The sequence below is a fragment of the Anabrus simplex genome, chromosome 8 (genome assembly GCF_040414725.1).
Source record: "Anabrus simplex isolate iqAnaSimp1 chromosome 8, ASM4041472v1, whole genome shotgun sequence".
Lineage (NCBI taxonomy): Eukaryota > Metazoa > Arthropoda > Insecta > Orthoptera > Tettigoniidae > Anabrus > Anabrus simplex.
The window spans coordinates 232,378,349-232,391,072 of NC_090272.1; the positions used below are offsets into that span (position 1 = coordinate 232,378,349).

General features: G+C 40.0%; 1 protein-coding gene across 1 annotated transcript in view; it reads right to left on the reverse strand.

Moving 5' to 3' along the window:
* The window catches only part of LOC136879039 (glutathione S-transferase-like), a 32,045-nt gene extending 24,059 nt beyond the window's left edge, over positions 1-7,986 (reverse strand). The window contains exon 1 of the mRNA XM_067152771.2: positions 7,799-7,986. Coding sequence (XP_067008872.2) covers positions 7,799-7,934 — 136 coding nt within the window. The 5' untranslated portion in view covers positions 7,935-7,986. The remainder of the gene's footprint in view (positions 1-7,798) is intronic.
* Between the last annotated feature and the right edge of the window lie 4,738 nt (positions 7,987-12,724).

Genomic DNA, 12,724 nt, shown 5'->3' on the forward strand with positions numbered 1-12,724 from the left:
AGCTCTTAAATGTAAATTAATTGAATCTTGTGCGTAAGGAATGTGCCGATATTTTTGTTAACAAGTGTTTTAATATGATGATACAATGCTTTTAAATGAGAAAAAAAGAAAAATCTAGCCGTGAACGTTCAGGCAGGAAATCTAAAGCTAAAAATGTAATGCATAAATGAAGGATCAAGCCCTTTCACAGCAGTCCATTACACATTTTGTTAATATGTCTAATTTCAGTCTTTAAATAATAACCTGTTAAATAATTCTTCATTCATTTATCGAGATTGCTTTAGCAACTTTGAAGTTAATATCTTAGTACCGGTAACACTTTCTTTCTAGACGTAATTTATTTATCCATTTCCGTACATACATTTCCATTGATATTTGAATTTAGCGCGAATTTTCAGGTCAAGCCACTAGGAGCGTCACTTGCGACTTGTCTCCCATTTTAACAAGACTAAATCAGGAAGTGTCGCGTATTGTCTCCACTGTATTTGGTGATAGACAAGCTAAACTCCGATGTCATTGATGCAATTATGCTGACAATAATGACGATTTATCATCAAACAAGCAGTTTTACAGCATTTACGTTTTAATTTGGAACACCCAATGACTAAAATATGTATTCATATCAATGGCGTGCGATGAACACATTCGTTACCCCAGCTGCAAGAATTTTTTTTTTTTAATACAGTATAAGCAATCGTAGCCCCACTACACTCTCTAAAGTCAGCATTACCATTTTATAAGCGTGCATTTTTCGTGAAAAAGTCTACCTGAGAAAGGTCTTGCAAGAATATTTTCAACCATACTCTCGCACATATTTCCAAATTGATATTCACGGCAGTGACGACACCATCATAACTTAATCTACAGCAGATTTTAAACAATGTACTTACAGTTTCACCCGGTGACGCTTCGTGATAGTACGGTCATGGTTTTCACAAAAATACTCGGGGACTGTTTGTTTTTAACTTAAAAAGCCTAGCATAAACTGAATCAGCAAAATTTAACTGGCATTTTACCGTCGCCAAAGTTTTATAGTTTCACTCGTTCACTGAGTATACAGGCATCAACGACAAACGAGGGAAAGTATTTGTCATGACGTATAACACACGTTATATATTCATGAAGAATGGCACAGAAGCACAGAACTGGCGAAACATTTACCTATAATCCAAGAGCAATACTACAAAAAATTCACTATATACCACCATCACAGAAAACCAAATACAAAATTCTTGTACTTCGCGATTAGCTCTGTGCTCATGCTGGGCAACCTAAATATTTTTCTGCGGCTATCGGAACACATACTCTACACGTGCCGTCAATGAGTTGTTCGAAAAACTTTGTACATGCCGAAATCCAAAAATAAAATATATTCTTCTGTATAACAATTTATTTCATAAACCAGCTCTGTTTTTATTAGCAAGGCGATGTGCAAGTGGCTTTACTGTTAACATGTTGATATTTTTCTTGTAGCCTCTAGTGTATGACGCTGAACACTTCGAGTGCCAAGTGTTAGAACTAACACCCCTCCCCTAAGCTAGCTGGCTTGTCGCCGTAAATTGCTGTCCGGGGAGGGCCCACAGTCCCGCCCCGTACCTAGGACAAGGAAGCTTCAAGTGCATGCGTCAACCAAGCGAGTTAAATTTCGCTGGGGTAACTTTTTTTCGCGCCGGCAGAGAAACCCAGCTCGCTGGAGAAGCTGAACTGCGGTAGTGCGAACGGATTGTCGAGACAGCTGTGCTTGGGTTGGCTTAGATGTTCGCCGTTTTTTAAAGATTATAAAACGCGTTCTAAGGAATATTAAGAACATGTAAATACAAAGTTATTTACCCCAACAGCGCTGGCATAGATGGTGTTCAGTGCACGCCACTGATTCATATTATGAATTTGTCCTCGGACACTCCCGGCACTAAAAGCCATACGTCATTTCAACTAGCACATAGTATCTAGGTTATGATGGCCGGGTGGCCTGTAAGGCCCCATTCACAATGCAAACGTAACCGTAAACTTAACGACGTAACGTACCAGTAAAATTAACGTAAAATTTGTGGTATTCACAATGGAGGAACGTAACATTAACATAAAGACTACACAGCAGCCATGTTATTTAGCACGGATGTCGGGTTTTGGCCTATCTCGCAGTTTTATATTTCAGTACCTCGATGGAATCAAACAACGTGGTAGCGGAATTCATATTACTTCAAACATCTATTGGTTTGCTCCTGGGAGCTGTGTACCGGTACCTGAAAAGGCGATCTAAACAACAGTGCAGAAAATTGGTTCATCCCTTGAATCAAAGGTTATCTCAGCGCGATGTCGGTAATCTCCTGTAAGAAATGCCCCTCATCAGTTCGTTTTGTACTCGCGGATGAAACCTGAACTGTTTGCCTTTCTTACGATTTGCTTCCCCTTTTCTAATAAAAAGAAATGTAAGGTCTCCTTGACCGACACATCTATCATACCCCGATGAGATGTTTGGATCTATTTTTTTGTTGATATCGTTTTCGTAAACTAGTAGTCTGTCATAATGTTAAGAAATATACAGGGACACTGTTTTAACTGGTTTTATTTATGACAGGGATTGTCACTCGCCCGGCCGCCATTTACCATCAGATTTCATTGCTACAGCATATTTATTTCCACATATTCTCTTTCGGCACAGCGTCTTTGTAATTCTTTTTCCTTTTATCATACATACACACAAAGATTATTTTGAAAGAGATTTACAAGCGTTTTGTCGAAAGAAGTCATTATATCACGCACAAAATACAATGTTTACGTCTGCTCTGATTGGCTGGTTCTTAAACTTAACGTAAAATTAACCGCCAAGAGCTTGGAGTTTGCAATCTCTTAATTTTACGGACTCGCAGTTAAGTTTACGTCGGCGCATTGTGAATGGTTCCATTAGATAACATGGCCGTAAACTTCTAAGTTAACGGTAATTTTAAGTTTACGTTACGTTTGCATTGTGAATGGGGCTTAAAGGGGGTAGGGCAGTGCGCCCCTTAAAAAGGTCCTAGTGAGAACATTAAAGTAGGTGAAGCATTATCTGATTCTGTAACAGTTAAGAGGGAGTTCCCACAAGACAGTTTTTTTTTTTTTTTTTGCTAGGGGCTTTACGTCGCACCGACACAGATAGGTCTTATGGCGACGATGGGATAGGAAAGGCCTAGGAGTTGGAAGGAATCGGCCGTGGCCTTAATTAAGGTACAGCCCCAGCATTTGCCTGGTGTGAAAATGGGAAACCACGGAAAACCATCTTCAGGGCTGCCGATAGTGGGATTCGAACCTACTATCTCCCGGATGCAAGCTCACAGCCGCGCGCCTCTACGCGCACGGCCAACTCGCCCGGTCCACAAGACAGTACCATTGAACCTTTATACTTTCTTATGTACGAGGTATATTTATATACGATTTGCGTAAAGATGTGCAGATGATGTTATATTGTATAGAATAGTAAATAAATTACGCTGACTACAAAGAGACCTGAACAGTGCTGGAGATGGAGAGCAGCTGGTCAGGTTACAAGTTTCACCAAGAGGAAGTCCGGCTCCATGCTGGCCTTTGGTCCAAGAGATCCCGGGTTCGATTCCCGGCAGGGTCAGGGATTTAAACCTTACTTGGTTAATTCCGATGGCTCGGGGGCTAGGTTTTATATGTTGTCTTAAACTTTTTTTTTTTTTTTTGCTAGTTGCTTTACGTCGCACCGACACAGATAGGTCTTACGGCGACGATGGGACAGGGAAGGGCTAGGAGTGGGAAGGAAGCGGCCGTGGCCTTAATTAAGGTACAGCCCCAGCATTTGCCTGGTGTGAAAATTGTAAACTACGGAAAACCATTTTCAGGGCTGCCGACAGTGGGGTTCGAACCTACTATCTCCCGAATACTGGATACTGGCCGCATTTAAACGACTGCAGCTATCGAGCTCAGTGTCTTAAACATTAGAACTCATCGTAGGTAGGGCCCCATTCTCAGAGACGCGCAGGTCGCACATATGGCGTCAAATCGGAAGACCTGCACCAGGCCACACGCCAAAACAAGAAAACTCCTCTCAGTTTTAATTACTGTGTTGATGGTACCTGTAAGTACTTGTGTGTTAATACCGTATAACGAAAGAAAAGATCTTCGTTGTGGTGATCACATTAACTCGGTTGTAAATAATGATTACTGATTTCTTGATATGGTTATGGGGGTATTTAGGGGTTTTAGTAAGGATGTGCCGGCCCCCGTGGTGTAGGGGTAGCGTGCCTGCCTCTTACCCGGAGGCCCCGGGTTCGATTCCCGGCCAGGTCAGGGATTTTTACCTGGACCTGAGGGCTGGTTCGAGGTCTACTCAGCCTACGTGATTAGAATTGAGGAGCTATCTGACGGTGAGATAGCGGCCCCGGTCTAGAAAGCCAAGAATAACGGCCGAGAGGATTCGTCGTGTTGACCACACGACACCTCGTAATCTGCAGGCTTTCGGGCTGAGCAGCGGTCGCTTGGTAGGCCAAGGCCCTTTAAGGGCTGTAGTGCCATGGGGTTTGGTTTTTAGTAAGGATGTAAAGCAATAAGTCTGCGGTAAGACCCAATTAGAGTATGATTCCAGTGTCTTGTGCGACAGTGCAGTGGTGATTAGGTAATTATGTTATATCCCTCCCTGTGAGAAAATCATCACTAGTATTATTATTATTACTTCAAAAGGCCTAACATCTAGATAGCGAACATGTACGGTATTACGATCAAGGCTTTAATAAAATTTATGAATCTACCATAACTCTACCATCTTCACCAGACAATCAAAATATACTATGCTTTTGAATCTCTCCTTGTTTTACTTCTGACTAATGGGCAGTGGTAGGAAAAGTGCAAGATAAACGTAATTAGCCTGAATCACAGTTAACGGTACCTGAGGAATATTTTATTCAGTTACAATTACAAATTGCGTTTTCAACAAGTAAACAGTAAAATTACAATTACTCTACACAATGCCAGTCATAAGGTAATCGCCGATATATATATATTTGCATGGGGCTGGGATAATCCCAAAATTCGCAAGGAAAAAATAATATACATACAAAGTTACTTCATTTTTTAAAATCATAGGATCATTGTGTGAGACATTTACTATTAGTTGTTTATCTTGATCGTCTTCAATGTTTTCGCCTTAATCTTTATCAGATTATCACCCTTTCATTTATAGAAAGAGGAGTTATGGACTGGAATAATTTACCAAGCTAGATGTTCAATAAATTTCCACCGTCCTAAATGAAGATCAGTGGTGATTGATTGATTGATTGATTGATTGATTGATTGATTGATTGATTGATTGATTGATTGATTGATTGATTGATTGATTGATTGATTGATTGATTGATTGATTGATTGATTGATTGATTGATTGATTGATTGATTGATTGATTGATTGATTGATTGATTGATTGATTGATTGATTGATTGATTGATTGATTGATTGATTGATTGATTGATTGATTGATTGATTGATTGATTGATTGATTGATTGATTGATTGATTGATTGATTGATTGAGCAGTATCCACATCGTATTTTTAAACAGTGTCTAGAAAAGTAAATCCTAGGCATTGGTTTTGAAGATCCGCAACTGGAAGCATAACGAACAATATCGGCCTCGATTATCATAACTAATTCGCCAAGGATGAATCGATTCCTAAATCCTTACACTGCCGCAAAGAGTGTACTGTCAATTTTCTACCTTTGGGGATCAATTGTCATTTACCAAATAACTGAGTCTTAAAATTTCTATCGCTAAGCCTTGACCTCTTCGGGGAAATTACATCTTTGCATTCTCTAAAGAAACGCTCCACAAGGATACTTGTGTTTAATTTTAAAAATCCCTAACAGTGATGGATATTGTAGGATAAGTTTGATGTCTTCGGAATTTGTGGAGAAGTAAGAAAGTACCTCACTGGTGAAGCTACAGGTTCTGCTGTAGTAGAACTGAAAACGTTAACTGTTTCTACTTCCATGTGATACATAGCCTGTTGATTACTGGAATGTAACAATTACAATGTTATTCCAAGAAGAAAGTTACGAGTAAAATTTATTTTTTGTAGAATGTAACGATTATAAGTAAAAATTAAGAAAAAGGCATGAAAGTATAAAAAGGAAATAATACAATAAACATTACGGTAATGCAAATGTGGAAACGTTTATAAATGACTCATTATTCACAATAGCCCTGCGATTAGGATTGCACATCTGTGACCTTGCATTTGGGAAGCCCTGAAGATGGTTTTCCGTGGTTTCCCATTTTCACACCTTAATTAAGGCCACGGCTTTTGAAGCAGACCTATTTATAAAATGTATGTTTAGGGACGTAAAAAGTTTACTGGAACGCGTTCCGGCTGAAAGAGAAAAGCCCCGATATTTACGATTGTACGAAGAATTATTTTTCTTTAAAATAATTATTACGAACACTGCATCAGAAGAAAAATCTGGCTTCTTGGCTCAATGGTCATGAAAACTAACGATATGTCCTACGTTTCGACCCAATGTCCGAGAGTCCGGAAAAAGCGCGAAAATGACCTACATTTGAGCTTTGACGCTTTAGTGTCTTTTAAAAATGGAAATGTATATATTTCTTCTGTGTGTCTAATGGATTGACACTTGTAATAATTTATTTAAACATTGAATGAGTGAAAGGTTTGTTATTTGTGCCGTACAATTTGAAACATTTTGAATGCATTGCGCTTTGTAAATGAACAAGAATGATTTATTGGCAAACATTACTTCAGCAGATAAGTAGAAGTATGGCTGACAATGTCTCATATTCGTCAGACAAATCAATGACTTTAATATGTGATTCTTTTTAAAATCCGCCCTATAACAAATCAGCAACTCGTTTAATGACCTGCAATGTGACGACAGGTAGTGTTCGAAGCAACATTTTGTTGCTGGATTAAAGTGTCCTACATTTCAGGCCTCGGAGTTCTCTGTTTGAGTAATGGTCATCTGGTCATCCTATCGGCACAGTGACCTTCGGTTTGTGAGGCTCCGAGTTCGGCTCTTGGTCGGGTCGGGGAATTTCGTTATGTTCAGTTAATTTCTCTAGGTTGTGATCGTCTTAATACATATACACCGCACACTACCACCCACTACAGTGTACATTCCTCGCCATGGGGTTGGCGTCAGGAAGGGCATCCACCGGTAAAACTGAATCTAATCCGCATTGGTGCCGACTCCTGATAACTGGGAAGAAGTTCAGGAAAAAGAAGAAGATAAAGTTGGAGTTAAAGAGGACAAATTGGGGCAAATATTCGTGTACAGGACTAGGAGTAAAGGATTTATCAAGGGAAATATTTGATATATTTCCTACAAATCTTTTAAGAACAGACTAGGAAAAGAACTGTTATGATATCTACCACCTGGACCACAGCCCTTACATGAAGATTAGTAATGATTTATTTATTTATTTATTTATTTATTTATTTATTTATTTATTTATTTAAGAAGAGTGCATCAAATGAGAAAATCACAAAACTGAATCCTCTTGGAGAAGGAGAAAGCTTAGCTAATTTGGATAACTACAGATGGCCTGCAGATCCGAAATTCTCGAGTTTACATCAGTCCGAGTGATTTTCCCTTTTCATTCTTTATACCGCTAATACAGCAGTATGTACTTCAAACACTTCTAGCCCAAAATTAATGAAATCATACGACGCTCGGCAAAAGACACGCCTCGTAGACTTATTGGATAACGCTGTATCGATCCCCGGAAGATATGTTCTCACTTACAATATAGGCTATAATATGTATATATGCAGACACATGGTACTTACAATGTTTCACTTTAGGCCAATCTCCAAATTCAATTCGTTTTTCTTCAAAAGGAATGCCTCCGTAATGAAAGAGGAACCGAATAGGTTCGCCGAGCCCTCTGAGATTGAAGTATATGAGCTTGTACTTGGGAGCCATCGTTCACGCTGTAGCTATCAGCAGGAGACAGGCAGACTGAAGCCGGAGGTGTCACGCCCCAAGTTATAACAGTGGATATCAAGGCCGTGAGCTCGCTCTTCACCTTAAACGTTGTGTAACATAATGAACGAGCAGATTTTACCCTAGTGTTCACTGGTACAGTGACTCGCGTAGCTGATAGCAGCTTATCTGCTACGATTAATGATACGACCATCAGTGATTGCTCCTGAGTGAAGTGATAGAAAACCTACAACCTGTTTTCAAGTCATTGACCGGGTCATGAATGGAATGAATGAAACCCCCATCTAGCGGCGAGGATAGGAATTGTGCCGGCTGCCGAAACCTGTCGCACTCCTCTGGGGCAATGATTAATGACTGACATATGAAATGAAATGATATGGGAGAGTGTTGCTGGAATGGAAGTTTGCAGAGAAAACCAGAGTACCCGGAGAGAAACCTGTCCCGCCTCCGCTTTGTCCAGCACAAATCTCACATGGAGTGGCCGAGATTTGAACCACGTAACCCAGTGGTGAGAGGCCGACGCGCTGCCGCCTGAGCCACGGAGGCTACAGGATCACAACCAAAGAAAACAAAATAAATTTAGAGACTAAATAATCTCAGCATTTATTATTATTATTATTATTATTATTATTATTATTATTATTATTATTATTATTATTATTATTATTATTATTATTACAGGAACACGCAGTTTCCCCTTGAGTAGGTCGGGGGAGGAGTTGACCAGGTTTGTATTTTGAGGATAAAAACTTGAAAATACAGCGTTTGAATTCGACCTAAAACAAGTTGTTTTACATCGACCCTCGGGGTAATATGACAGTTACATCGCGATGAGATTCGAGTGCGTACTAGTTTTAAGTCACTCACGGTGCAAGTCATCTAAATATAATTGAAGGGTACAGGGAAAGAAGGGACTCATCAACATGTTGCTAACTTTTCAGTAGAATCATTTTAAACTGCAAAACCTCGTAGATCTTTTACCGATTTTAAAGTCCAAAAATTCACAAATCTTGGTACATTCATTATAAATGTGTAACTTGTTCTCATTATGATATGTTATGATATACACAGTATTTTCTGACTACTACGTACATGTGTAGGAAAAAGGGGCTCATTGCACTGAACTATTATCTTAAGTCTCTGTATTGTTGTTCATGTTCATTATCATCAGTAAATTAACAAGAGCAATATATAAACCTACGAATCGTTTTCAAGTCCCTGACGAACACAATATTACATTTTACAATATTTTTAACAATTCACCAATTACTTTAGTAACTATTACGTCCATCACATCCCGTAGCACAGGCTACAGTTCATTATCCGTAAGCATTTTTTTGTGAAATAACCACTTACCTCATTACCACAGAATCTCATTGAGTCTTGTACGTCAGTGAACTTCTCGGCAAAAAATAGGTAGAGTTCCTAGGAAAGAAAAGTATTGTGCTATGTTGAATGAAGTGAAGGTGAGAATTACGCCATGAAGGGAATGATACACTTACCTTCATAAGCTTCCTCTGGCAGTCAAGTGCCGAGGTAGCGGATAGTGGAAGCCTTTACCTTCCACCTCTCCAAGGGCCTTAATGGCCTGTACGGAGATGACTTTGCTTTGCTTTGCTTTCTGTACAGTTTGCCGACGTTTCGAATACATTCGAGAATTCTTTGTCTCCCGAACTTGATTTAGCTGCCCGGAAGACGGATCGAGTAGGGGTATTTCAGTCACCTTGACGAAGAATACTACAATTACAACCTCATTAATATGATTACCCCCAATGAAGATCTTTCCTTGGACAGACTTACAGTGATCCCCGTGAGGTGGCTGAGTGGCTCAGACGGTTGAGGCGTTGGCCTGCTGACCCCACCTTGTCCTGCCTCACTCCGGTGGTATTTGAAGGTGCTCAAATACGATATCCTCGCGTGGGTAGATTTACTGGCACGTAAAAGAACTCCTGAGGGACTATATTCCGGTACTTCGGCGTCTCCGAAAACCGTAAAGCCAATAACATTATTTATTAAAACTGAGAGGACTGTTCCACTTGGCGAAACTTCCAGCCTGATTTTTCACTCCGTTTACTATCATACCATTGTCCGCTGTTCACCTCACAACGAACGTATGAAGGATACTGGAAACACACGAAACCAGCTGTAAGCCTAACTCCTGCATCAGCGTTCTTCAGGTCTGGAGGATTGATTGATTTAATGTATGACCAAATTGGTGAGTTATGCATGCTGTAAAATATGTTGGCATGTGTAGTCTGAAGTATGAATCGGCTGTTTAATCACTAGAAGGTGTTTGTCCACCTCTGTGGTGTGATTAGCTACCACCCCCGGAGGCCAGGGTTCAAATCCCGGCTCTGCCACGAAATTTGAAACGTGGTACGAGGACTGGAACGGGGTCCGCTCAGCCTCGGGAGGTAGAGGGGGTTCGATTCCCATCTCTGCATCTTCGAAGTGGTTTTCCGTAGTGTCCCACTTCTCCTAAAATAAGGCCACGGCCGCTTCCTTCTCTCTTCCTTGTTTATCCGTACGAGTCTTCGCCTCTCCCACAAGGCCCCTGTTCGACATAGTAGGTGAGGCCGGCTGAGCGAGGTACTAGTCCTCCTTCCCAGTTGTATTCCCGATCCAAAGTCTCCCGATCCAGGACACTGCCCTTGAAGCGGTGGAGGTGGGATCCCTCGCTGAGTCTGAGGGAAAAACCAACCCTGGATGGTTAACGTATTAAGAAAGAGAGAGAGAAAGAAAAAGGAAGTGTATGTGGCTATAAATTAGGGGACCATGTCAGCTTGTTAGAGTGGTCTTGAGTTTGATTCTGACAAAGTTAGTGGATTTTTCCTAGGTATATTTGCATGCGCATTCAGTCTTCTGACGTCAACTGAGATTTTTTTTAAAGAAATTAAGTAGTATAGGGAGTGTCCGAGGGCATGTTCGGCTCAGTATGGAAGGGTAGCGTTCTTAGATACGATACCTGACATACATGGTATTAGGTGCTGTTATGAGTATCATAACAAAAACTATTATTAACAAGAAGAAGAAGTTAATAATAATCAAACCCCATGGTGCTACAGTGCTGGCGGGCCTTAGCCTACCAAACAACCGCTGCTCGGTCCCAAGGCCTGCAGGTTACGAAGTGCCGTGTGGTCAGCACGACGAATCCTGTTGGCCGTTATTCTTGGTGTTCTAAACCGGGGTCACCATCTCAGTAAAAATAATAATAATAATAATAATAATAATAATAATAATAATAATAATAATAATAATAATAATAATAATAATAATAATAATAATAATAATAATATAATAAAAATACTGGTAAAATGCATTTAAATAACCAGTCTCAAAATCTCCCCTCCCGTCCTCTTCACGTGATGAATATCTACGTACACCACTGATGGGAAGTGCTCTTACATGGTGGGGCCAGTGCCGGAGGTGGCGGCTTTCTCTCATATTTCTAATATTTATTTTTCAAACAGTCGTTGATAAAGCAGACAGAAGTTGGTTCTTGAACACCTTGTGGCGGTATAGTATGACGTTATTATAATATGGAAATGCTTGTGTTAAACATGAATTCGTTGTTTAAAATCAAATTGGACATATGTTTATTATTTATTGCCATGAATAGGAACCTCATTTCTCAGTTACACTACATTTCGAAAATAAAACGTCAACGATTTGATCTTTCCAGCAGATGAGAAATGCTATACGCAATTCAAAATGAAAAGTTTATTGCGAAAGGTGTTGGAAATTTACTTTTTACATCGTGTTGACAGGTAATGATATCAACAATGTCAGTGTTATTTTAAATGTTTGAAACGATCCATAGCCTATCAAATGGAATTTTGTTTCAACAATATTATGTTTTAACCATTTCCGCTCAAGTCGATATGTCGATAAGAGAATTCCTTAGACTTCGGTAGTGAACAGTAACTCTTGAGTTTTACAAATTACCATCACAAGATACGATTCTAGTAACTGAATGTTTTATAAACTCTAACACTTCGGTTAAAAGTAATTTAAACATGGCCTTACAAGACTGTGTTCAGGGGGTTCAAAAAAAATCCTAATATAAAAGAACTTGAGGCGCTGGAGGTGGGATCCCTCGTTGAGTCGAGGGGAAAACCACGTGAGAGTAAACTGATTGAATAAAATAATTATAACTGTAAATGTTAAATTTTTCTGAGAAATGTCGACTGTCTGTATTTGATAAATTACCCACCATTATTTTATTATTTATACTCCAGACAAAGTTATTCATACTTCATGTAAAAAAATGCATGGGCCTTTAATTAGTGCCGTATAAATAAGGAAAACACAAAATGCATTGTCCCAATGTTATAGCCGGCCCTGCCGTGTAGGGATAGCGTGCTGCCTCTTCCCCGGAGGTCTCGGATTCGGTTCCCGCCTAGGTCAGGGATCTTTACCTGGATCTGAGGGCTGGTTCGAGGAGCACTCAGACAACGTGATTACAAGTCAAGAGGTATTTGCCGATGACATGGCGGCCCCGGTCTAGAAAGCCAAGAATAACGGCCGAGAGGACCGCATGACACCTCGTAATCTGCAGGCCTTAGGACTGAACAGCGGTCGCTTGGTAGGCCAAGGCCCTTCGGAGCTGTTGGACCATGAGGTTTTTGTTGAAATTCGATATTGTGTTAGGTAAGCCAGTAATTATATTTTTTCAGACATTTTCTGTAACTATAGCATCCAGGTATTCATTTATTTACTTACTTTATCAGTTTATTGTCCAGGGTTGGCTTTTCCCTCGGACTTAGCGA